The 24,648-nt window shown below is 48.2% G+C and overlaps 1 protein-coding gene across 1 annotated transcript in view; it reads left to right on the top strand.

The window, feature by feature from the left end:
* The window catches only part of SYT14 (synaptotagmin 14), a gene marked incomplete at both ends in the record, with an annotated part of 119,978 nt that extends 97,369 nt beyond the window's left edge, over nt 1-22,609 (top strand). The window contains 3 exons of the mRNA XM_084245502.1: nt 18,476-18,665; nt 20,996-21,052; nt 22,296-22,609. Of these exons, the coding sequence (XP_084101628.1) occupies nt 18,476-18,665; nt 20,996-21,052; nt 22,296-22,609 (561 nt within the window). The remainder of the gene's footprint in view (nt 1-18,475; nt 18,666-20,995; nt 21,053-22,295) is intronic.
* Nucleotides 22,610-24,648: the final 2,039 nt, after the last annotated feature.

Below are 24,648 nucleotides of genomic sequence, written 5' to 3'. Positions count from 1 at the left end.
CTGCAGGGGTCACTTTCTGGCTGGGATCTGCCTCCTGCGCCCTCCTGGTCAGCAGGACAGTCCTCAGGCCAGCCTCATCCTGCATGCCCAGCCTCAGCCCTCGGCTCATCTGTAAGCTCTGCGCTTTCTGACTCAGCCTCTTCTTGAAATGCTGACTCTGCCTGACACAGTCCATGGGGAAGGGTTAAGGGTGGACTGGAGGCCTGAGGTTCTCAGGCTTGAAGTCGTGGCCTCCACATGCTGTCTGGACCCCATCAGTTCTGACTGGGGGCCGAGGCTCGTTAAAATCATTTGCACGTATAGTTTCTGAAAACAGGTGCATTTGGAGAGGTAGAGGAGACGCCGCGTGCACCCGGCTTCCGTGGAGGGGTGGGTGGGCCAGCCGCAGCAACTGCCCAGGTCACACACCAGGTGGGGCTGAGCGGGCTTGGAGCCATGAGCTGCCAGCTGTTCTATGCTGCTCCTCGACCGCTGAAAAGACTGGATTTGACCCACAAGAGGGCCTGGGATGTCGACAGACCCAGCACTCAAGTGTGAACTCACCTCTTCTTGTGTGCCGTTTGTTCTTATTAGCTGTAGAAATCCCTCTGCATCCCTACAATGTCAAAATTGTAATTTTTAGGACAAAAACACAATGCAAGATAGTTGCAGAGATGGAAAGTCGACGTGCTTCTGCTGGTCACAGTGCACACCTAGAACAGCCCAGGAGGCGCCACCCGCCTCGGTGCCCCGGGCCCTTTCGTCTTAGACTTTGGTCCTTTGGAACTGTTAAGTATCTTGAGTGTTTCCTCCTGAATTTTCTTTTATGTCTTTTATGATCTGTGCCTTAGAATCCAGTGGGAAATCTGTTAGCTCGTTAACAGCCCCACAGCCTCACAGCTAGGAGCCCCGCCATTCCCTACATTGCGCTGGCAACACACAGGGGCACTTGATGCCGTTCAGGGCTGGGGTTCCCACAGGGGCTAAGTGTTTAAAACAGAAGGATGATCGATGTGTTCTGCCTGGAGCTCCCCATGACCCCCAAATGCATCATATTCCCATGTTCATTTATAAGTCATAAATCATAAATAAATAAATAAATCATAAATAAATCATAAATCAGGGTTGGAAGTCTGGACTAAGGCTAAATATGACAAAGCGTGGAAGATACTAGAAGCTAGGTATCTCCCTGGGACAAGAAGACGGATGTGTTTCCCGTCCATCCTCACCCTAGTTCCCAGGGCAGCAACCTAGAGATAGGGGTCCCTGGAGGTGGTAAGGAGACCCTCCCCGAGCAGCCCGGCAGGAAACATAGCGTCAGAGTGACCATCTTGGTGGGGCTTAACCAGCCTCAGCAGCATCCTGGTGCACTCCCCCCTGGTGCACTCTGGCCAAATCCGTGGCCTCTGAGGGGCAAGGGCCGGCCCTTTCGGCCCCCAGCGAGCCCTTGTGGGAAGCAGGGAGGAGGCAGAGTGGTCCTGAGCAGGTGGCCAGCTGGCCCTGTGGCTAGTCCTGAGAGCTACAGTGGCTTTGAGCTTGAGTGAGCATTTAAGCTTCTCACATCACATGTTGTCTTGAGAGAATATCCACAAAGCCAACGGTTTGTGTTAGTTTCTGCCTTCAGGCACACAGCAGTTCATATTTACAGTCTGATTGTGAGGTCTGAGGTGGCCACTCAGTGTCTTCAAGGAGGGCTCACAGTGGCGTGTGTTCGTGGCTGAACCTGCGCCTGGGCGACAGGCCACAGCAGAGGGGACTGCTCCCCGTCCTCCCCTCCTCACCACGCCTCCCTTCATAAGAACTTGGGCTTTGAAATCTTTCAGCTTATGTGTTTCAGATTTTACTTATATTTTAGGAAAGTAAATGTTTAAAATACAAATTTAAAACCTGAAATGTTAGTTCCCAAATGGACTTAACCCTCTTCTCCTACGGCTTGATGGCCTTGGTGGGTGGATAGAGGGGCAGCCCAGTGGACTGAGGGGGGCTGTGGTGGTGGGCATGGCATGAGAACAGTCTTCTGAGGAGACCCTAAATGTACCCGCCGTGTAAACCAGTGTGACCTCAGTAAGAGTAATGCAATTCAAACAAAAACACCCCGAGTTTGTCAGCATGAGCTCTGAAGCATAAAAAATTCCTGGAACCTCCAGGAGTGGCAATCCTGGGCCCAACGGTAGCGTCACCACATCAGAGTATCTGGGAAGCAGCTAGAAATCTTTAAGTTCATCAGGTGGTCATCAAACACACTATTGGTCCGAGGCCACTGGAAGGAAGCATCTCCCCGGCCAGCATAGGCAGGGCTGAGTTGAGGCCTGGACTGGGGTAAGTCCATAGGGTGTTTTTAATCTGTGTTCTCTATTTCCTCAGACTGCTTCCTCTTTTGTCCTCTTTGGTTTCCTTTCAAATATTGACTGTTCCTTGGGCATACAAAATTAACTAAGATGTATAGAATGATAAAGCCATGTCAGTGAAGTGATGGCAAAATGTAAGAAGTTTCTGTGTTAAACAAGGCCTACCCAGTTTAATTAACTGATTTGACCCATAAGGACCCAGAGATTACTCTGGAGAAGTATTTGCATCAGTTAAGAATCTGTCAGTATCAACTGAATGCAAATCAGTGCACAATGGCCCAAGCAATGAGGGACCATCCTGAGAGCAGGGCCCTCTTCAGTTATGGCTTGATCCAGCGGCTCAAATAATGGTTTCTCTCTCTCTCCCTTTCTGCTCTGCTGACCCATCTTCTGTGTGTCGGCTTCACTATTGTGCTTCACGGGGTGACCCTCGTGACATGTGCCCTTCCCAGAGTCAATCACTGTGGCTTCAGGGATGGGCAGTAGTCCCCTCCTGAACCACACTGGATAAGGGAGAAGTGTCTTCCCTACGGGAGGGGATGAAATGGCCCCAGGGAGATAGCCAATTGGTACCCAATATAATGGGGTTTAATTTCCTTTTTTTTTTTTTTAAGATTGATTTATTTATACAAGCACTGGATACAGTTAGAAGCGTGGGAGGGTAAGAGAATTCATACGAGCCAGAGCGGGGAACAGAACAGGCAGAACAACGAAATACACTGCTGGGGGGAGCAGCAGGCATGGCAGGAGAGGTCTGTCGCGCCATGTGGGACCCTCGCCGTTGGCCGGGGATCGAATCGGTGCTACGGAGGCTGCAGGAAGCTTCGCAGCCCAGCGCTCAACCACTGCTCCACCAGGGGAGGCCCAGGGGTTTAATTTCTTATAACAAAAATTCACGAAAACTTTAGTGATTGGACATACCATAGATGAAATCCTATTTTAGTCAAATTGATACTTCAGAACTAGGTGTACCTTTCTGTATCTTACTGTAGGAATTGTGAGTTCTGTGTTTTACATTATCAAGTCTCTTTCCAATATGCATAACTATCACTGAGCTAAATCCTGGAAACCATGATTCTTAACGCCGTTTGCACGAGGATGACGAGTGGTTTTAAGCTGAGGAGGTCCCGGCCCCACCTGTTGAATTGAGCATTTAGAGGAGTGGGGCCTGAGGATCCACCTTGAAACCTCTCCAGGGGACACCTGCCCGGAGCATGGGCATGACTGACTCTTCACATCTTGATCTTCGCTGTGATTTCCTGCAGAGCCTTAGATCAGCCACCCACCCCCACCCCGTTCTGGAACATCTGCTCTGCTGTTGAACATGAACCCCAGGAAAGCAGTCAGACAGCTCCGCTCCAAGACTTGTAAATAACGTGATCCCAGAGCAGCCTGCTCTGGTGTGAACCAACTCAGCTACTAGAAATCACCTTTCAAACAAAGTCTTGTTTCAAAGGCTTATGATAAGAACTGGAGTTTTATGAATGGGTTTGAAAGAGAATGTGTGGGGAAAGGTTACTCTGTGCACAGCTGGCTTATGTACCTTTGGCTTCTTGAAACTTTGTAGTTCTTACCTATTATAAAATACTAAGGTTATTTATCGCCTTGATTCATTAGAAGCTCGGCATATTTTGAGAAAAGGAAAAAAAAAACAATTTAAGAGGGATTTAGTTATTATAGCCAGAAGAAAAAGTTTTGCCCCAAAATGTTCATTTTATGTCACCTAAAATATAATTGACTAGATTTTCTTTGGGTTCAGTTATTTAAACTAAGTCTGCTGTGGCATTGAAGGTGTTAGGACTGGATTTCAGAAATTGACAATTTATCATTTCCTGGACCTCGTTGATCTTTTAAAAACGTGGACGTGAAGACATAGGTCACATAGCCTGTGAACAGTCCTCAGGGTCATCTTGCAGGTAAACCCTGGGCTACCCTGAAATCCACGCTGAAATGGCAGGAAATGGAGGCAGCATCGAAAGATTTGTCCCTGATTGTAGAGATCGTGATAAAGTGGAATGAAAAGCGACGCTCTCCTGTAGCTCACAACGGGCTGCTGGGAAGTCCCGGGAGGGGACGGGAACAGCAGCACCAGGAAGCCTCTCGGGCGGCAGGGAATGTGCCGAGTAGTCGCCAAGGCTCACAAATGTCCTCCTGGGTTCATATCTGAATGAACATATAAATCATATTTGCGGGCCTCCCCGGTGGCGCAGCGGTTGAGCGCTGGGTTGCGAAGCTGCCCGCAGCCTCTGCAGCGCCGGTTCAATCCCCGGCTGCTCCCCGGCCACCAGAGGAGGGTCCCACAAGGTGCGCAGACCTCTCCTGCCGCCCGCTGCTCCCCTCAGCAGTGTACCTGGGTCCTTCTGCCTGCTCTGCTCCCTGCTCTGGCTCTGGTGAATTCTCTCACCCTCCTGCGCTTCTGACTATACCCAGTGCTTGTATGTATCAATCAATAAAAATCTTAAAAAAAAAAAAGGCGAAATTAAAAAAATAAATAAATAAATCATATTTGCTATTTCATTGGTCATTAAATTATTCATAACCTCAGGTTCATAAAATCTGAATCAGAACTAATCTTCAGAACTAAATGATAAATTGTCAATTTCTGTTTGTGGCATAAGAAAACTTATCACCATTTTTGGGCCTCCTCTGGTGGCTCAGCGGTTGAGCACTGGGCTGCGAAGCTGCCTGCAGCCTCTGCAGTGCCCGTTCAATCCCTGGCTGCCGGAGAGGGTCCCACATGGCATGCAGACCTCTCCTGCCGCGCCCGCTGCTCCCCTCAGCAGTGTATTTCGTCAGTCTGCCTGTTCTGTTCCCCGCTCTGGCTCTGGTGAATTCTCTCCCTCCCGCACTTCTGACTGTACCCAGTGCTGTATAAATAAATAAATAAATCTTAAAAAAAAGAAAACTTATCACCATTTTAAAGCTTAAGAAGGGAAATTAGAAACTCAAGATGATCATAAATTTAGACTGAAATCATCATCGCAGTGCCTTACTGAGAATAGTTTAAGATTTTAATTTGTGTAAAGTAGTTACATAGTATCTGGGATTTACTTAAGCACTCAATAAAGTTCTACTGCTAGCACCACCTACCACCACCACCATCACTGCCACCACTGCCATGACCATCCACCACCACCACCATCCGCGATCACCGCCGCCACCATCACCATCACCACAGCCGCCACCACCACCACCACCATCACCACTACCACCATCACCATCACCACCACCACCATCACCATCCACTGCCACCATCACCATCACTACCACCACCATCACCACCACCATCACTACCACCCACCATCACCACCATCACCATCCACCGCCACCATCATCACCACCACCATCACCACCACCATCACCACCATCACTACCACCACCCACCATCACCACCATCACCACCACCATCACCATCCACAGCCACCATCACCACCATCGCCATCCACCGCCACCATCATCACCACCACCATCACCATCCACCACCACCATCACCACCACCACCATCACCATCACCATCCACAGCCACCACCACCACTATCACTACCACCACCATCACCATCTACCACCATCACTACCACCACCACCATCACCACCACCATTGCCATCACCATCATCACCACCACCACTACTATTAATGCTACCCCACTACTACTTTTACCTGTTTTTTCTTCTAAGAATAGCTTAATTTGGTTTCCTTTTGGTAGAAATCCACAGTTAATTATCTTCACAATCCATTGTCTGCCCATTAATATTTTTACAGAAAATTTCTTTTAAAATATCTATCTTTTTATCTAATCTTATTAGTGTGGGAGTATAGTATAGCTCGTTTAAAATATGAAATATAAATTTTTTAAAGTTTTTTTACACTAATGTGACATAAACTAAGTATCTTTCATGACACACCAGATCTTTAGAGAAAAGGCGTGTGAAGTGTTCTAGTCTGCTTGGGAACTTCATTTCATCTCTGCATCACACATGTGCATGCATCTCTGCGTTTGTGTTTCCCCATGTAAGTATCGCAGCTGCGTTGGCACTGACACCACCCCAGTCCCAGAGTGGCACCTGGATTTGTGCCTTCTTGAAACCGTCTTCTTGGTGCAAAGGCCACTCCTCCTGCCCTTCATGAATTCACTTACGCGACCAGTCCCGGCAGGCGCCAGCTCCCATTGTAGCTCCTCCAGCCACACACCTCCCCAGCCTCGGTTCCGAGTCCCTGTTCTTTGCTCCCCTGCCTAGGACACCCTTGCCACCCTGCACCCCGCCCTTGCCTCCCACCATGGCCTCGCGCTGTGCAGACCTTGAGCTCCCAGATTAGCCCCCTTCCGTGCAAGGATGCTGCCCTCCTCGGCCTGGCCCTGCCACACACCCTGCCCCGCCCCAGAATCAGTGTCCTCTCCCTGCTTGAGGGCGACAACCCACTCCATGTCACCTGTCAGTGTCCTCAACAGGACATACCCTTTCCTCAGCCAGGGGCTCTGACACCCCAAACTAGCCTCCTACCCATGATGGAAATGCCATCCTCACCTTCCTCAGGACCTGGGGCCACCACCAGCTGGTCTGTCTGGGGTCCCTCACCCTAGGTCACCAGGGCTTGGGCTCCCGTACCCCCCGGGGGAGAGAGTTCACTTCTGGCCCAGCCTGCCGAGTGCTTTCACCCTGCCGGGCTGCGTGCAAGGCTTTCTCCGCATCTGCTGAGCCCACCCTGGGGTTTGTCCTCCTGCTTCCGTGACATCTCACCAGCTCTACGTCCATGTAGCAAGCCCTCAGCCGTGGCCTTTCTCCTGTGGTCAGACTCCATTTGCTCATATTTGGCCAAGAATTTTGCGATGCTTATAGGAAATACAGCACTGTCCTTTCCCCAGGCTCTCTGGGGAGGAGGGGTCTGGGAAGTATTGTCCTCATCCTGCTGTTTGGAAGAGATTTCGAACTCCTGAGACCGTTAGGAGGTGCCCCAACTAGGTGGTTTCACACAACGGGCTTTGTTCTTGTGGCCCTGGAGATCGAGGCCTGGCATTGAGGTGTATCAGGGAAACGTTTCAGGCTTCTCTCCTGCATCTGGTGCTGGGTCCTGGGGTGTGCCGCCCCTGCCTGCACCTCCATTGCTCCTGGCTCCCCGTGCATCTTTATGTCCGTTTCCTGTTAGATGCTAGTAGGATCCGGCCTGCCTTACCCGGCCTGAGCTCACTGAGTGTGTCCTCAGTAGAGGCAACCTGCGTCCCGGGAACTTGACCTCACAGGCCAGGATGTAGCTTTCAGGGGCACATCGACCCCTCCACAGGCAGGATTCACCTGGAAGCACCCTGGTTGGCCTGTCTGGGGAGTCTCAGGGTTTGGTCCACTGGTCGTGGGTGCTCTTGTTTCCTCCTCGTTTTTGAGTCAGTCTCTGTGGCTGATGCCTTTCAGGGACTGTCCCATTCACTGCGATTGTCTCATGGCTTGCATGGGGGCGATATTTCGACATGATATCATTTACTTCTGGGAGATCAGTATAAAAATATAAATGCTCCTCTAACATGAAGAAATAATGCGCAAGTTGCTATTAATTCAGTGCAACAGGCAGGGACGTAGCTTATGGCAACGGACCCCAGGCCAGCAGCTGGCTTGGCTCGTGCCCACCAGGTGTCAGCAGCACGTCATGCAGCAGCAGCCATGGCAGCTCTGCGGGCCCCAATGGCCTCATTTAAAAATGTCACACCCTGGGGTGTGTTCTCTGTCCAGGTGGCGCCTTCAGGCTTGACACCTCTAGGTGTTACTGAGAGCTGCATGCATCTTGGCCACCACAGGGCGAGGCACCGTCTCCTCATTGACTCCCAGAGCCCAGACTTGGTGAAGAGGCTGGGCAGCAGGGGCAGCATAGTCCACGCTGCCTTAATGTGGCCATTGGCGTGGCCCCTGGGGAGCTGGAGCCGAGGCAGAGGGGCAGCGGCTTCAGCTCCCCGGCGCTATCACTCTTTCTTCCAAATGATGTAGTGTTTGCAACCCAAATGTATAAAGCAGGTAACAGTGAAATTTTACTCACACATCTCATTTTGTAATATTTACTTACATCAAACACTGAAAATAAGGGATAAAAGAATCAGAATGAAGATTTTGAAGCAGTCGTATTTCCAGCTTCCTTTTGCACATAGGGAAGTTGAGTCTCGAGGAAAAGTTTTAAAACATGCCCCAGGTTACCCAGATGGCAGGAGGCAGCATTGACACCGAAGCCTGATGCCTCCCTCCCAGCACTGCCTCACCCCATGACTGAATCACACCTTAGCCCCACATCAGCTCTGAAATCCCGTCCAATTTATTTTTTAAAATAATACAAGGTAGGGAAAGTGCTTCACACAGATGAGTTACAAGTGGTAACTTTTTAAAGAGTTGCTCTGCCATCTCCAGATGCTTCTCAGTTACACAGAAGCAGCAAGTGAGTCTTTAGTCCAAGATACAAACAAACATGAATTAAATTTGCGGTGAAAGTAAGTGTGAACACCAAGTTAACAGGTGGCTTTGCTACTAAGAAAGTTGACAGTCACTCGTGCAGATAAAGACGCTGAGGCTGGGGCTTCTGACCCTCGTCAGGTCACCATGCTGTCACTGCCAGCCCCCGTGGCCTGACTGGGAGGCTGCCCTTCCCAGAACACGCCTTCCCATGCTAACACTCACATTTGTGTTTTATTGCTACTGTTTTAGTTAAATGGTTAAAATTCTGTTTTACAAAATGAAACTCAATAGACACCGGTAACTCCAGTTGGAAAACCAGTCATCTGTGGATAACAGAACATAAGCCAAAGCCTAGAAAACATTTGGACATATTGTGGGGGTGTTGTTTTCTAATTGTCATTGTATGTAGTTTTGGCCACAGTAATAAATTGTATTTTTACTGAAAACATGGATTCAAATCACCTCATTTAAAGTAAGTTTATTAAAGAGAAGCCCAGAGGCGTTTGGGGTCCCAAACATCTGTCATTCTAGCATCTATAGGGTTAGTGACCAATTTTGAAAAGCTCACATACCACCCAGTGTACATATGAAAACATTTCTGAGGTGCATGTTTTTACTGTCTCTATGACCTAGTATGTCTCTCCGTTGACCCACATTCCTCACTCAAAGCAAGCAAAGTCTAGCAATTTCAGAATGTGCTGGAGCAGCAGGAAGACAGGGAGGATGGTCATGTTAATTTTGAATCAGAAGTCACAGTTGGTCATGTGTGCTAAGGTTGTCCAGTCCAGAACTTGTGTGCCATTGCTCCCTCTAGAAATGTTCCCCAATCTCCAAGACTGATTAGAGCAAATCAGACATTTCTGAGGTTTTGTTTTGTTTCCGGGTACATCTTTACTTATAATGTAAAGTGTGCACAGACAGACCACAAGGGCCGTGCAGGTGTGAGCGGCCTACACCCGCAGCACGCGTCGCTGCCTGGGGCCAGGCCATGCCCGCCTGACTCTGTAGGCGGAGCTGTTCCTTGTGGCTCAGTTACCTGTCCTGCCTCCCTGCTGCTGGTGTCCAGGCCTGCTCACCCCATGTGACATGACACCCCTCTTTCCACTCAGCAGGCTCTGCACCCACGACTCCCGTCTGGCAGGGAGGACCACAGAGCCGCCTCCTGTGGGGTGTGCTACATTGGATAGAAAGGTGAGGAAGGCTAGCGCACATGCAGGGTGGCCAAGAAGTGTCTCTGCCGCTGAGCCCCCATCGCTGTTTTGTTCTGCTCTAGTGTGTTTCCTGCAGTAGAATCAACAGGGTGTGGTCTACTAACTACTTTTTGCAACTGGCCTGAAGTCATCACAAGTAAATTAGGATGGTGAGATGGTGGGAGCGTCTCTGAACCACCTGAGGACACAGTGCGGCATCAGGCAGGAGGGAAGCATGGGACATGCTTGGTCGTCACCAGCGCACACTCCCTGTTGCTCCTCACTCCTTCCCTTAAATGAAACCCTGTTCTGTTTAGGTAACCATGCCACCACCACACAGCATTCACACAGAAAAAAACCATCCCCACTGAAAGTGAGCTAACATTAGAAAACATACATAAGTTGAAAGAAAGGATCCCGGGCGAGTGCAGTCAGCAGACCCAGAGGGATCTTTATTGACATCTTGAGGACACGAACTAATAGAACACTGTGAGAGAGATGATAAAAAATATGTCTTAAATGAATAAAGAGCTAAGAAGAAGTAAATGAAGCCACAAGGAAAGAACAAGACAATATGGGGGAAGAGGCAGATTTAAATAATGACCATATGGAGCTTCTAGAACAAAAAATAGAGTCCTTAAAAATAGAATCAATGAAAAATATGAGTAAGAGGGTAAGGAGGATGGATGCTGGAGTGAGATGCTGAGGGTACTTTCTGACAAGAACACCAGCATGAGAGCCTGGGAGGAGAGCAGCATTTGGGCACACAGGCCTCAGCTGGGGAAAGCCCGGGTCCTCAGCGGAATTGGGGCAGGGACACACCCTTTTAAGACTGCAGTGAGAAGATGCACAAAGCCAAAATGATATAAAGTAACCACAGGGGAAGCAGAAGAAAGCAAGAGTGTGTGTGGCAGGGGCCTCTCAACAACCCTGAGCATCAGCAGGCAGTGGGTGTTACCTCTGAGGCATGAGGGCACCTTAAGTGGCCACTCACAGGAACAGGCAGACTCCAGGTGTTCCCAGGAAAAGATCGAGAGAGTTTGGCACTCATGGCCCAGAGCTGGGACAATTGCTTGATTGTATGATTTAATAAGGAATGCTGAGTGCAGAAGAAAGTGGATGGGAGAAGCCCTGTGAGACAAGAGATAGTTAAACATGGAGATGGGCTGCACAGGCAGGCAGGCAGAGATGGGTCAAGCAGAAAAATGCTGGTAGGTCAGGAAGGCCGGAGTTGCACTTAATAAGTTTAGTTTATTTAGTAGCTATATGTGGGACCTCTACCCAGTGAATACAAGCACATGTAGATCAGCTACAAATATCAGCCCCAGGCTCGGCCACAACAGAAGTCTCCACAAATGTCAGAGAATCAGCGTCACACAAACCTCATTCTTTGACCACATTAAAATGAACTTAAAATCCATTCAACATATATCTGTAGCATGCACTGCAAGCCAAACATTGTTCTTATTATCCAGTGGATATCAGTGAAAAACAGAAATACATTTTGATCTGTGAGCGGTGTCATTCAAGTTGGGGTGTCATTTAGGAAGGAGCTGCAATAAACATATTAATGGGATAAACATGCAATGTGGGAGGTTAGTTATATGTCGAAACACAGAAACAGGTTGAGCAGGATTGAGAGTGCTAGTGGGGAAGCAGACATAAATATGGGACTGGGGTGAGACGCTCTGGGCACATAACATGTGAGCCAGCCCTCAGTGGAGCTGAGGGAGTGAGCAATGTTCCCCTATCTGGGGAAAAGATATTTAAGCAGATGGAGCGGCCACCTGAGGGCCCAGATTGTCTTTAGGAATAGCAGGGAATACCTATCTAGTAACAAGTCGCTGTCTGAGGATGTTTACAAGTCCCCTGGTAGAAGGAGAGGTCAGGGAGGCAGTCCTGTGCCCTCCCACCCCCAAATCTGCATATTTGGATACTCAAACAAACAAAAATGTTCTAAGTTAATTCAGGTTCCGGAATGATACATGATAGATATTAGAAATATTTAGAATCAAAAGTAAAAGCATAATTAAATTTGTGGGTGCAGCTGTAACAGTATTATAGGCAAATGTAGAGCCTTAAATATGTTTGTCAGAAGGTAAGAGTGCAAATTGATGAGCTAGGCATGCCTCAATTCAAGAAGTTAGAAAATGAAAACAAAGAGAAATAAAGGGAAGAGAAATAGTAAAGAAGTTTTAAAAATCTGGTTTTTTTATTAATAAAATAGATAACCCTCAAGAGATGTTCATATAGAAGGGAAAAAGAATGTGTTAAATGAAAAGGAAACAATCATAAATTCAGTGGAAATTCCAAAATCATAAAGATAATAACTCAAGAGAAACCATTTTGAAAATATAGCTAAAAATAAGCAATTTTCTTGAAAACTATAAATTTCTAAAATGTGATTTAGGAATAATAGACAACATGAAAAGACTTACTACCATTAACGAGATTTAATTTGTAGTGAAAAATATCCTTACAAAAGAAAAAAGAAAATGATAATTGAGTTTCAAAGTCAACTTTTATCTAACTTTGATGAACAAAGACTGTCCTGGAATAATACCTATTTCGTGCATTGTACTGGAATTCTTACATATCTGAGAAGCCTTTGGATTGCATTGGAAAAGTCAACACCTCCTTGGTTAACAGGTGTATTCTTCATCCTTAGGTCAAAATCTTTGTCCCAGTTTCGTTGCTCCCTGCTTTTTGGGTGCTGGTTTTTGAGCTCCCCTTGATCCCACTTCATATTCATAAAATAGGTGTTATTTGACATATACAATGTGGAGGTTTTTTGCTGAGTTTGACTCAACAATGTTTAGTTGCACATTTTTGCATCCATTTTTGTACATGAGATTGGTTTCTGGGTTTTTAAAGTTCTTTTTGTCCAGTTGGTGTCAAAATTACTCAAATCTCCTCCCACCCTCTGAAATAGTATCTACAGCCCAGGAGTTATTTGAGAGCACGAGCAAAGCAATTTACGAACTTTATGAACCAATCCACGTGCAAGCAGACGTGCAGAAATGCCAGGCCGACCGTGTTCATGCTGACTCAGCAGAAGGGACTTGCCTGTGTGGCCTGGTCATCCTGGACACCCAGTGCCTGCTGGGGAGGGCTGGGGGGGAGATGCTGGGGATGAGATGCTGGGGAGGAGATGCTGGGGGGGAGCTGGCGGGGGAGGGGAAGGGGGGAGCTGCGGGGGGGGGGGGGCGGGGAAGGGGGAGTCTGGCGTGAGGGAGCTGATGGGGGGAGCTGGTGGGGCGGGGAGCCAGTGAGGGGGAATGGGTGTGGGGGGAGAGCGGGCAACAGGGAGCTGGGTGTGGGGCGGGGGGAGAGCCGGTGGCCGCGTCTACAGGATGCCGTTTTCCTTACTGCTCTGCCGTTCATCTTTCTTGTATCTCAAACCCTCTTATCAGTACAGGCAGTTTTCAGTTTTGATGAAAGAGAAAATGAGTTTTCTTGTTGCCCACTCCTCCTGCCAAACCCAGTGTCCACTGAGCGCAGTCATTTGCCCTTTGACCCAAGCATCTGACCCCAGGCACCCTATGCCCAAGGCCCTCGGCTCTGAGCTTGGGCTCCATAGCAGCCCCGGGTCCCAGGAGGCAGGACCCAGAATTCAGTAACAGGCCTTATGGAGGGCACCTGACTTCTGCCCGGCATCCACATCTTGCGACCAGGGCTTCAGATTTTGCTCAGGAGGCTGACCGGCCCCTCTGTTTCCGGGAGTGACTTTACCCAAGGCCCTGGATAATCGTCCTGGCCCCCACCGCACCCAGGGTGTCAGGCAACTAGTGGCAGGACTGCAGCCTGGGCAAAGCCGCCTTTGGGGAGCCAGCCTAAGCAGGGAGTAGGGGGCTGAAGCCCCGAGGCCTCTGGCCTTTGGTGTCGCCAGTCGGGTATTCTCTGCCCCTCGCCAACACCTCCTTGGACTCTCAATGCCTCAGCCATCCACGGCTCCCTGAGGCACCCCTGAGGCTCAGTGGGGTCCACACCAGTCACGGATAGAGGCTGCCTTCACTCAGCACAGGGTATTGGGCTCGGGGCTGCCCCGGTTGTCTCCTCCTGAAATCAGCCGTCACCCTTCCTTCCCTAACCTGATGGGGCTCAGTGTGTGGGGCGAGGCGGGGCCTGAGGTGGGTGCTCCAGGATGTGAGACACCTGGTCCTGGCCTACATGGGTGGCAGCCCCTTTGAAGAACTCATCCCCTGCTGTGCCTACATCACCTGTTTTCACAAAAGCTCCCAGGAAGTCTTCCCGAGTGCGCCCCATTGGCAGTCGGATGCTCCCTCGAGCAGCGGGAAACCAGCTCCGGCGGCACCAGGGCTGTGACCCTGCTAGTGGCAGCAGCTGGACCCGGGATCCCAAGCGTGGTCCAGCGCAGGGTAGGCGAGGAGGTGGCCGCCCAGCAGGTCTGCAGCTTCTGCCCCATGCAGCCTCCCGTCCCTGTTCCTCAGACCTGTCAACACCCGGCGGGATGCATCCTGGGGCCAGCCGTGTCCACAGGCCCCTCGCGAGCTGAGCCCTCTGCGGGCGACATGACACTGAGTTTGTCAATTGCTGTCCTCGTGACCTTTGCGGGCACAGAAGTGTTCACGCCACTCCCCCCGCAGCTGGCGTAGAGTAGGCCTTTGGAAGGGGGACACTGCGTCGAGTGGGAAGAGGTTACACTTGGGGTGGGGAGCGGCGGCTCTTGCTAAGTCATCCTCCTTGGCACTGGGGTGCGCTTGGCTTTGGGTCACTCCCCTGCAGTCAGGGGAGCTGGGGCTGAGGCCTGCGGGGGTCCCAACACTGAGTGGACATTGCCTGAGGGGCAGTGGGGGCAGCCTATGGGGGCACTGGGTGATGTTGCTGGCCCAGCAACCGCCGTCTGGGGGCCCTCGTGCAGGGCTTGTTCCCTGGCACAGGCCACGGTGTCCACTTAACTCGCTTCCCTGCAGGGAGCCCTGACTTGCTGCCTTTACTGTCCCCTCACACACCTGCCCGCCCCTGCCTGTGCACACCCTCCCACCCGTGACCTCAGACACCCACAAGGCTCTTCCCCATGCCCATGCACACCCGCACAGGTCCTCCTGTGCCCGCATACACTAGCAAGGTCCTCACTGGCGCAGATGCAGGGAGGCCATGCCTGTGCCTTTTCTGAGGGTGAGTCCAGACCCGGCTCTCCCAGACACAGCTGCCTTCTGTCTGCCAGGGCCTGTTTGCCTCACGCGCCTGCTGCTTGCTGTGGTGACGATTTGCAGCACGAGGTGGTGGGGGAAGGGGGGCGTTGGCTCTTCTCAGGAGACGGGGTCTTTCCCGGGATTTTTTTTTTTTTTGGCTCAGGATGGGCAGTACCACCTCTGAGCTGGTAAGAAATGCCAAGCTCATCTCTTATTATCTTCATGTGAAAAATGCAACATTGTGGAGACTCAAGGTGTCCTAATGGGCTGAGGAAGGCCTTGCAGAGCAAATGCCCCACTGCCAGGTGTGGTCCTGATGCATCTCACAAGTGACGCCATGTCCTGAGTGAAGTTACAAATCAGATCGTGCAAACACGCTACCCGGCAAGTGTCCCTGGCAATGCTGGGCCATGCTGTTCTCTGCCCTCTGGCCTTGTCCTCCGGGGCTCAGTGTCAGGTGTGGACACTGCCTGTTAGTGCAGGGAGGCTGTCACCCTCACGGCCCGTGGTAGATTCAAACTGTGTTTCTATTGTAGAAAGCATCTTTCATTTTTATTTAAATCTAAAAATCTTTTAAATCTCGCATAGCAAATCGCGTAACCATCTTTATTATTCTTAAGCTATTTTTTTCATTGAGGTAACACTGGCTGACAGCCCAGTATGGGGCTCAGGGGTGCAGGACCACACCCTTGGGTGTCTGTTGCCCCCCAGGGCACCCCAAATCTTCTAGCCCAGTCTTTATTTTAAACTGATAGAGTGAATCCATTTTGCAATCTTTAAGGAAAATCTTAAACATTTATTTCTGCCATTGTGTGTTCACTTGAATCTGCTGCATCCTTGGGCTCAGTAATCCTTTCATTAAACCTCTTTCCATGTGAAACCCAACATGCATTGGGAGAGTGGGAAAACCAGACATGGGAGCCTGTCTGGCTACCTGTTGTGCTGGTCCTGTTGAGCAGGTGGTGGGACTCGTGCCCACCGCGTGCCACTACCACACCCAGGTAGACCAGCTCACCAGCCCCACCAAGCAACCAACTGATGGCGTTTGGTTGATAAGTAGCAAATATCACAGAATTGAGCCTCCTGACACATGAATAAATATGGTCTATTTAGCATTTTCAAATGTCTCCTGATAACTTCTTAGTGGTCTGTACGGGTTGCACATATCATTGTTGCATCTGTGCCTACATAGGTTATATTTATGCTCTAACAGTTGCTCTTTCTAATAAAAATCTTCGGGCATGGGGCTGGTACACAGCAACATCGGGGTGACTCTGCTCCACATGTGGGCAGGTCCGGGCTTCATGTGCCTGCAGTGACATGACACCCCCAAGGACCATCCCACTGCCTCTCTTCCAAATTGCCCTCTGTCACTTAATCCACGCTGGGACCCTGGCCACTGGCATCTCACTGCCCTGCTGCCCACAGTGAGAGTAGCCAGCATGTGAGCCCCATTCCTTACATCAAAGGGGAAACAGTAAAGACTTTTTACATTAAATGTGATGGTACATGTTGCTAGATTTGGTTTTCTAGTCATTTACTTGGGGTTTTGAATCTAAGTTCACAAATAAAGATGTCCTGTGATTTTTCCCCCCCTATAATGTCCTTGTCAGGTTTGGGTTTGAAGGTTTTGCTAGATTCTTAAAGGCAACTGGAGAGAGTGTGTCCTCTTGCCTGCTATCTGGATGAGTCTGGGAAAGACAGCATTGTTAATTAGAATTTACTAAGCCATCTAGCTAAAGAGTTTTAGTTTTGTGGCGCAAAGGGTTGGGACACAACCTATAAAGCTGTCCTCAGCCTCTGCAGCATGACTTTGATCCTCTGCCAAGGAGCTACCCACAGGGCGCAGCAGACCTCTCCTGCCTTGCCTGCTGCTCCCTTCAGTAGATTTCAGTAGATCTGCCTATTCTGTTCCCTGCTCTGTCTCTGGTGAAACAACCCCCCACACACACACCTTTGGCCTGTACCCCATCTCTTGTATGCATAAATAAATAATTTTTTTTTAAAAAAGCGTTTTGGTTTTGGTTTGTTTGGGGAAGGTGTTTAATTACAAATTCTGCTTCTTCCACATGATTGTTCAGATATTCTCTTGCTGCTTGTGTCCTTTTTGGTTTGTTGCAGTTTTCTAGGAATCCATCCATTTCGTCAAAGTTGTGAATTTGTTGGAAGGAAGCTGTTAATGCCATCCCTTGTCTTCTTGCGTCTCTAGAGTCTATAATGGTGTCTCCTTTTTCATCTCTGATCTTTGTTGTTTGTGCCATCCTCTCTGCTTTCCATAATTGAACACTCCAGCGTTGGTCTATTCTTACGAGTCTTTTCAAATAGCGTATTTTCACTGTCATTTCGTTTTCCATGGGTTATATAGAAGTGTATCCTTAATTTTCACTAGAAGATAGTTTGGATTTCTAACTCATGGAAAAGCGTATGCTGAATGATTTCCTCTATTTGAAAGTCATTGTTATTTGCTTTAATTTTCTAAATTTTCAATGAAAATTCCACCATGTACTTGAGAAAATAGATTTTCTGTAGTTGTAAGGTTGGTGTTCTACACATCACCGTTGGGTCAGATTTGTTTCTTGTGACATTCTACGTCCTCACTGTTTTACTTGTCTGCTTCTCCGGTAGTGACTGAAAGAAGCAAGTGTGCCACAGTTCTCCTCATGGGTGTTAGTTATTCGTTCTTCCTTCTGGTTCTGGCAATTCTTGCTTTCTGTGTTTTGAACCCAAGTTATTAAGTGTAAGGAACTTTGCAATTACTTTATCTTCCTAGCAACTCAAAAGTTTTATCATTGTTGTGTGTACTTTTCATCTCTGGTCATGGTTGTTGCCTTAAAGTTACCCGTGACTGATACTGACATAGCTACATCGATTCTCTTTGGTTATTATTTGCATGGTAAACATTTTCCCATCCATTCCTTTTCAAGGTTCTGTCTCTGTCTTTTACAGATATGTTTATAAATACATAGTTTTGTCTTGTTTACTTAATCAAATGTGCCGATTGCTGTCTTTAAAAGTTTTCAATGAAGACATAAATCTGTCAAAGTCAACAAATCTTTAAGCAACATTTCACATTCAGAAAACAATTATTAACATCTATGACTTTTAAGAATTTAATCTTTTCTGATGTATATGTAAATATGCAGAAATTTATGAATCCTTCTTATCTATTATTTCTTTGACTGTTGTGCAATGAAGAGAGCTCCAGGGACTAAAATATGCTAAGAACAACATTTACAATCTAGTGTATTGGGACTTCTGCCTGTAACTCTTGTCTTTGCTGTGATACACCCACCTAATTTCACTCCTCACAACACTGACACAGTCTCTCTTGTTTTTTATTAATAAAATACTATGAAACTTTCATTTTTGATTACAGGGCTGTGACTCCCAGGTGAGCATGTCAGAAATGTCCTGTAGTGAAAGTGCATCCTCATGTCAATCCCTGGAGCACGGCTCTGTCCCAGAAATCCTCGTTGGCCTGCTGTACAATGCAACGACGGGGAGACTGTCGGCCGAAGTGATCAAAGGCAGCCACTTCAAGCACTTGGCAGCAAACAGGCCACCCAGTGAGTGACACAATTTTTTAATTCTCTTATTTCTGCACTTATGGGACTCAAGGTGTTAGGGGCTTCAGTCCCACCCTTTAGTCTGAACTGATCAGAATGAAATGCTGTGATCACCAGCTTCTCTGTTTCATGTTTTCTATTTCCAGTCACTCGAGAAGTAGGAAAATTTGGAATTCAAAAGATTAATTGTAAGGTGACAAGACATACCTTTTCATAGTGTCCGCAGAGTCAATTCTCACTATCTTAGCCGGAATCTCATGCCAGGAAAATCAATAACATTCCACAAATGTAAGCAGGGATATGTGTAGCTGTTGTTGCCAACCGAAGACTGATGTTTTCTGTCTGTGGGCAGTCCTAACAACCAATGTATAGATGCTTTTCTTTTTCCTTTTCTGACAATTTAGGAAGAAACGTAGGTGTTTCTTCACATTTTTCCAACTTTAAAATTATAAATCAGTGTTGCCGGCAGGGACTTAAGGGCGTGTGCTTTGCCTTTCCCGGGACAAGCAGAGTAGGAAGAGGTTGCTGCTCGCCCAGAGGCAGGCATTGCCCTCTCACACTTCCCCCATCTCCCCTCTCCCAGCTCAGGGCCTGGGTAAGCTGTGGGAGCACAGAGAAATTGGCGCTGGATATGCCTCCCAGCAGGTTGTTGACGCCTGGGAGAAATAAACTGGGAAAGTAGCAGCTTCCTCATGCATCTCTAAACTTAAAGCTGTTAATACCAAGGTGAAAAAACATGAAAGGAAACCTTGAAAAGTAGTGGCTACCTTGAATGTGTTTCAGATTTATCACAGACTTGCTTAAAGCATCTTTTACTCCACCTACGGACTCATTACTGGAGAAAACTTTTTCCACCTTCGAATTAAATTTGCTTCTCAATGTCCTGAAAATTCCTTTTCCAATCAGAGTCATAAAATTATATTTGCTTTGCCCACAGCACTGGAGGAAACCTTCCTTCTTACACACACCATGGAAAGTCTTGAGCTAAAAGTTCAAAACCACGAGTATGTTCGTGGGAAATGCTTGGGCTAGCTGCCTCTCCACCATTCCATTATTTATAACATTGCGGTTGTTTCTGTCAGTGCAGCAGTGACCTCAGAGCAGGTAAGGGTGTGTGCAAGCAGGCTGGGCTTACTCCCTTTTCAGAAGGAAAAATGCCAAGGGAGGAAAAAACAATGGCTAGAACCAGCAGCTTAGGCCCCGTGACTTGATTCTCGTGAACTCACACAGAGAATGCAAAAGGGAGAGTCTGGAGGGAACTGAAATGAGCAGACGTTCTAGACGGTTGATCAGGAGGGTGGTGAGGCCTGCGACAGAGGTAAATGTGTTCGCCCGCCCTGACATGCTCTTGGGATGCAGCAGCAAACACCAGAGTGTGACCAGGTCACCTCAGCCAGCAGCTGTCACTTGCTGCTTCAACTTTCGCTGGTGGCTTAATTTTTCAACAAATATTTAACTTGAGATGCTAAATGTAGCCTTATAATACATGTTTCCTCTTGCGGTAGGAGTGGAGGAGCACTAGTAGAATGGGGTGAAGGAAGCGGGCAGGTGGGATGATGGACAGGTGAAGAGGGGTCAGGGCGTGCAGGGCAAAGAGCAGGTGGTAGCAGCTGCCATGAGGTGAGGACTGGACCTTCAGTCTCAGGAGGCTAGTTGTCACTGGGAGGGAGCACGTCAACCTGAAAATGAGTCTTACGAAGTATTTATGAAGTAAAATATGACATAGAAAGCTATCAACCTGTCTCGTGCTACAAATAATTGGTATAAATATTATTAAGCTTGTGACCCTTCATAGCTGGGTACTAAATTGAACTGTATTGTCGACTAAATAATCCAATTTTTAGCCAAAGAAATAGTGGCATCACAAGAGAGCAAAAATGATGATAGTTTCTATTTGGTTTTGCATCATATAATTTTATATGCCCCTGGGAGTATTGAAAAAGTATTTGAAATATTAAATATTGAATGGATAAGCTTAAATTTCAGCCTCATAATAATCTTGAGCCTTGAATGACTTTTGATCAGTCTTTTATAGCCTGATAATTGGCATGATTCTATGTTCGGTGTGCTTTAGACCAAAAGGATCTCATCCTGGAGATATCCCCCCTTGAAAACAATGTAATTCTTGTTGAAGATTACACGATGACCTTAAAATCCTTATCCCATGAAATTTACCCAGCCCCTCTACCTGAATTAAAATGCTCAAGTTTTGTGTTCTTTCACGCCAGTGAACAGTGTTTCCGCTTTAACTCTAACCTTTGACCCTCTTTCACCCAACAATTGACATCTGGTCATTATTTCTTTTACTGCTTTCCACCCCCTGTTGTCAGATGGACTGTTCTGTTGTCTAAAACACTTGATAGGTGGACAGGTTTATATAATCCGAGGTGAGTCCTGTAGAGGCTAATTGGATGTTGTCTTTTCATGCAAAAACAAAATCCCCTCCAACTTGCCAGCACTGAAGCTGTCCACCATGTTGGTTTCCAAAAATATGCACATTTCTTATCTGTGGTACTTGAAATAAAAACTAACTTAGACTGGATCTCTGATTATGGATGATGGTATTCAGAGTATTTATAAAAGAAGCAAAACTTCTCAAATTAAAGGTTTTCTTTTTTTCATTCATTGTATTTTGATTCCTACAACAGAAATAGATATTTCACGAGAAATATTGTAATTTTCATTAAAATTGATTGAACTTTTGATATGAAGTACACATGATGGATTAACATGCTGAAGATCATTTGCATGAGACTAAGAACTTGATCGCGCAATTATTTGAAGAGAGGGTTTATCTCCCAAATAATCAGACAGTGAACTGTTACAATTCACTTTGTACACGAAACATCACATCAATTTTTTTTGATTCATAACAATAGTCGAGATGCCATCCTGAAAATTTCACCTTCTATTGTGCCCAGAAGAAATCCTCCCCTATTTATTGCAACTCCCCCCAAAGCACATGAAATATACTCTTGCATGAAACCAGGAGGAAGTCTTACTGGATTTGCAGAACATTGAGTCCTTAATGCATTTGGCTTCATTTTGGCCCTTAAATGTTTTAAGAATATATTTAAAAACCACATCCATGCAGAGATTTTTTTGACATTTCATCCTAAGCTGTTCTGATGTCATCTTTGCATTCTCGTCTCCCTCTTCTCCTCCCCACCATTTGCCTTCATTTCTGTTTGTTTGTTTTTCCTTATTCTCTGAGAACACAGTGGAATGCTTCACAGTGTCGTGGCTAATCGAGCTTGCTGAGTGTCTATTGATGCTATGACGTCCTGCTTAGTGAAGCTAAACGGGGGCGGTTTGGGCAGGGCGGGTGCGGGGCCGAGGTTGGGGGGGGTGCGGGTGGAGGAAGGATTGCGAGGCAGGCCTCTAAGTGGACTGCAGCGTGGTGAGGTTAAGATGTCTCCCGTCCCAGCAGACTGTGCCCTCTTAGCACCCCGGTAGCTGTCATGTTTTAGAAGCATCGAGCTCAAAATGGAATTCGCTGAATTTCCATCGAGCATGTTGTACGCCGTACCCTTAGCGAGAATAAATAATCCTCTCCGCACACATCCCAACAAAGAGCTGTCTGGAATCCGTGGCCAATGCTGTCTGTGTGTGTCGTCCTGTTCTCTGTAGATACGTATGTTAAGTTGACTCTGCTGAACTCCATGGGCCAGGAGATGTCTACTTGCAAGACCTCCATCCGCAGAGGGCAGCCCAACCCCGTGTACAAGGAGACCTTCGTCTTCCAGGTGGCCCTGTTCCAGCTCTCTGACGTCACGCTCATCCTGTCCGTGTACAACAAGCGCAGCATGAAAAGGAAGGAGATGATCGGCTGGATCTCCCTGGGGCTGAACAGCTCAGGCGAGGAGGAGCTCAGCCACTGGACCGAGATGAAGGAGTCCAAGGGGCAGCAGGTGTGTCGCTGGCACTCCCTCCTCGAGTCCTGACCGCCACTTGCAGGAAGCATCCCGCCAGCTGCCCGGATGGTGTGGCCGACGGTACAGCTGGAGCTGGGCCCTAGAGCATCCTTTTGGCCTCCTGCCAGGACCATCCATGCCTAGGGGGCTGGGGCCCGGCACAGACTCCGCTTGAGCCCACCTGGGAAAGGGAGAGTCGCGTGCCGAGGCCCTCAGCGCTGGGCAGCACGCTGTTGGTCTGAATCTACTTCACCTTCGTGAAAGAGCCAGCAGTTTCACGAACAAATTACCATTATAAATGATTTTAAAATCTAACGGCTGCAATGTTTCAGCACCATCCAGCATTTCATCCGTCAAGCATGTCGCAATGCTGGCCTGGTGTTGGGGGTTCTGAGCCTGCCTCCCTCACAGCTCACAGGAAGGGCTTCCGGCACCCAGACAGCAGCCCGGTGGAGGGTCCCCAGGTTCACCAGTCCGAGCTACCCAGCGCGTCCAGTAGCACGATGCCCAGTGCAGACAAGCGATCGTTTTCATCAAGGACTTTTCCATATCCCTCTGGGGAAAAGCCACGTGCTTTGGCCTCGCCCAAAGAGACGCGTCACCTGCTGACCCACACCGACCCGGGGCAGCTGCTCCACCTGCTATCCCTTCTGTCGAAAGCACGTCCCGCATCCTTTCTGCCCACATAGGATGCTCCAGGGCAGGGCCTGGCTTCTGCCTTCCTTTCCAAGAGTGACCCTCGAAAGCCACCCATGTGCAGACACACTTTTTACAAACCATAAATATCGGAGAAGCTGATGAAAGTTGAAAACAACTGGAGTGAGAGGAAACATCCCTTGTCAGCCTGGATTGCCTCGGAAGCAGCAGCAGCTACATTCCGATGAGAACTATCTGTGAGCCCGAGACCCCGCTGGGTGTGCCCTGGTGGCCTGGGGACCCACTCTGTTGGAGCCATGCCATGTCCAGACAGACCCCCGAGGTGCCCGCGCCGCCACTGGTGACGGGCTGGATGCTGGACACCGCAGCCCCACCCTCAGCGTGACGTCATCCTGTGCCTTCCGTGTCGGATCAATTGCTCATACAGCTCGAAAGCTGTATTTGCAAAATTAGGCCTTCGATTTTTATAAAAAATTAAAAGATTCCTCAGAACAGTGTCCGGTCTCCTGTGGTGTGGCAGCGCTGGCGGCGTGCCAACCCTTAATGGCAGGCCTTCTCCTCTGGTGTTCTACCTAGGAACCCTGATTGAGCAGGAATCTTATCAGCTGTTTTCTTTTTACTTTGGCTTCTTACCCAATATATAACTTTACGTGTATACTTTATTAAATAGAGTATGTTTTATACTTAAGGAAAATATTTTCTTTTTCTCTCTTTCTAACTTCCAGTTAAACCAGACAGAAACACACTCTCACCAGTCACAATAACAGTGTCAGCCCTCCCGTTCCGGCTAAGCCCAAGCTTGTTGTTACCAGAACAGCAGAACAGCATAGAGATTGCTACTCCCGTCTGGCTATCCCAAAAGGCCTTAAAAGAAATCTCAAAAGACCATGCATTCCTAGCAGTTTTTAGTTTTAAAAAATGGCAGCTTTGTGCATTCAGACACGGGAATTGTGGCTAGAATATACTGTGGCTGGTAACTGAGGCCTTAGGGTGCTGTCAGAGTTGCTCTCCAGGGAGAACACCCTTCCCCTTATTGTTACTCCCGTGGGCTTTCCGGAGGTTGTGAGTGAGTTAGGCTTTAAAGTGAAAACACAAATCTAATGATGAAACAGTTCACGTGAGTGTTTTCAGAAACGGCCTGGAAAGTGAGGAGGGAGCGTATGTTGGCTGAGAAGCTGCCTGTGGGCGCTGGATGCCTCACTTGTCTTTTCTGGCTTTGAAACAAGGGACCTGTTGCTGACAGCTGAGATTTTCCTTATTTGTAAGGGGCTTACTTGTAGCTGTCACCAAACCAGGTCAGACACCTCCCAGGGCCGCTCAGTGAGGAAGAGACCTGTGGGGTGTTACTTGTGAAATCTCTCTTCCTTTGCTTGTGCCCAGCATCGTGCATGCTTTGCTACATCCTTGGGGGC

This window comes from Talpa europaea (assembly GCF_964194135.1).
Source record: "Talpa europaea genome assembly, chromosome: 10".
Taxonomy (NCBI): domain Eukaryota; kingdom Metazoa; phylum Chordata; class Mammalia; order Eulipotyphla; family Talpidae; genus Talpa; species Talpa europaea.
This window is presented reverse-complemented; position numbering and strand designations above follow the sequence as displayed.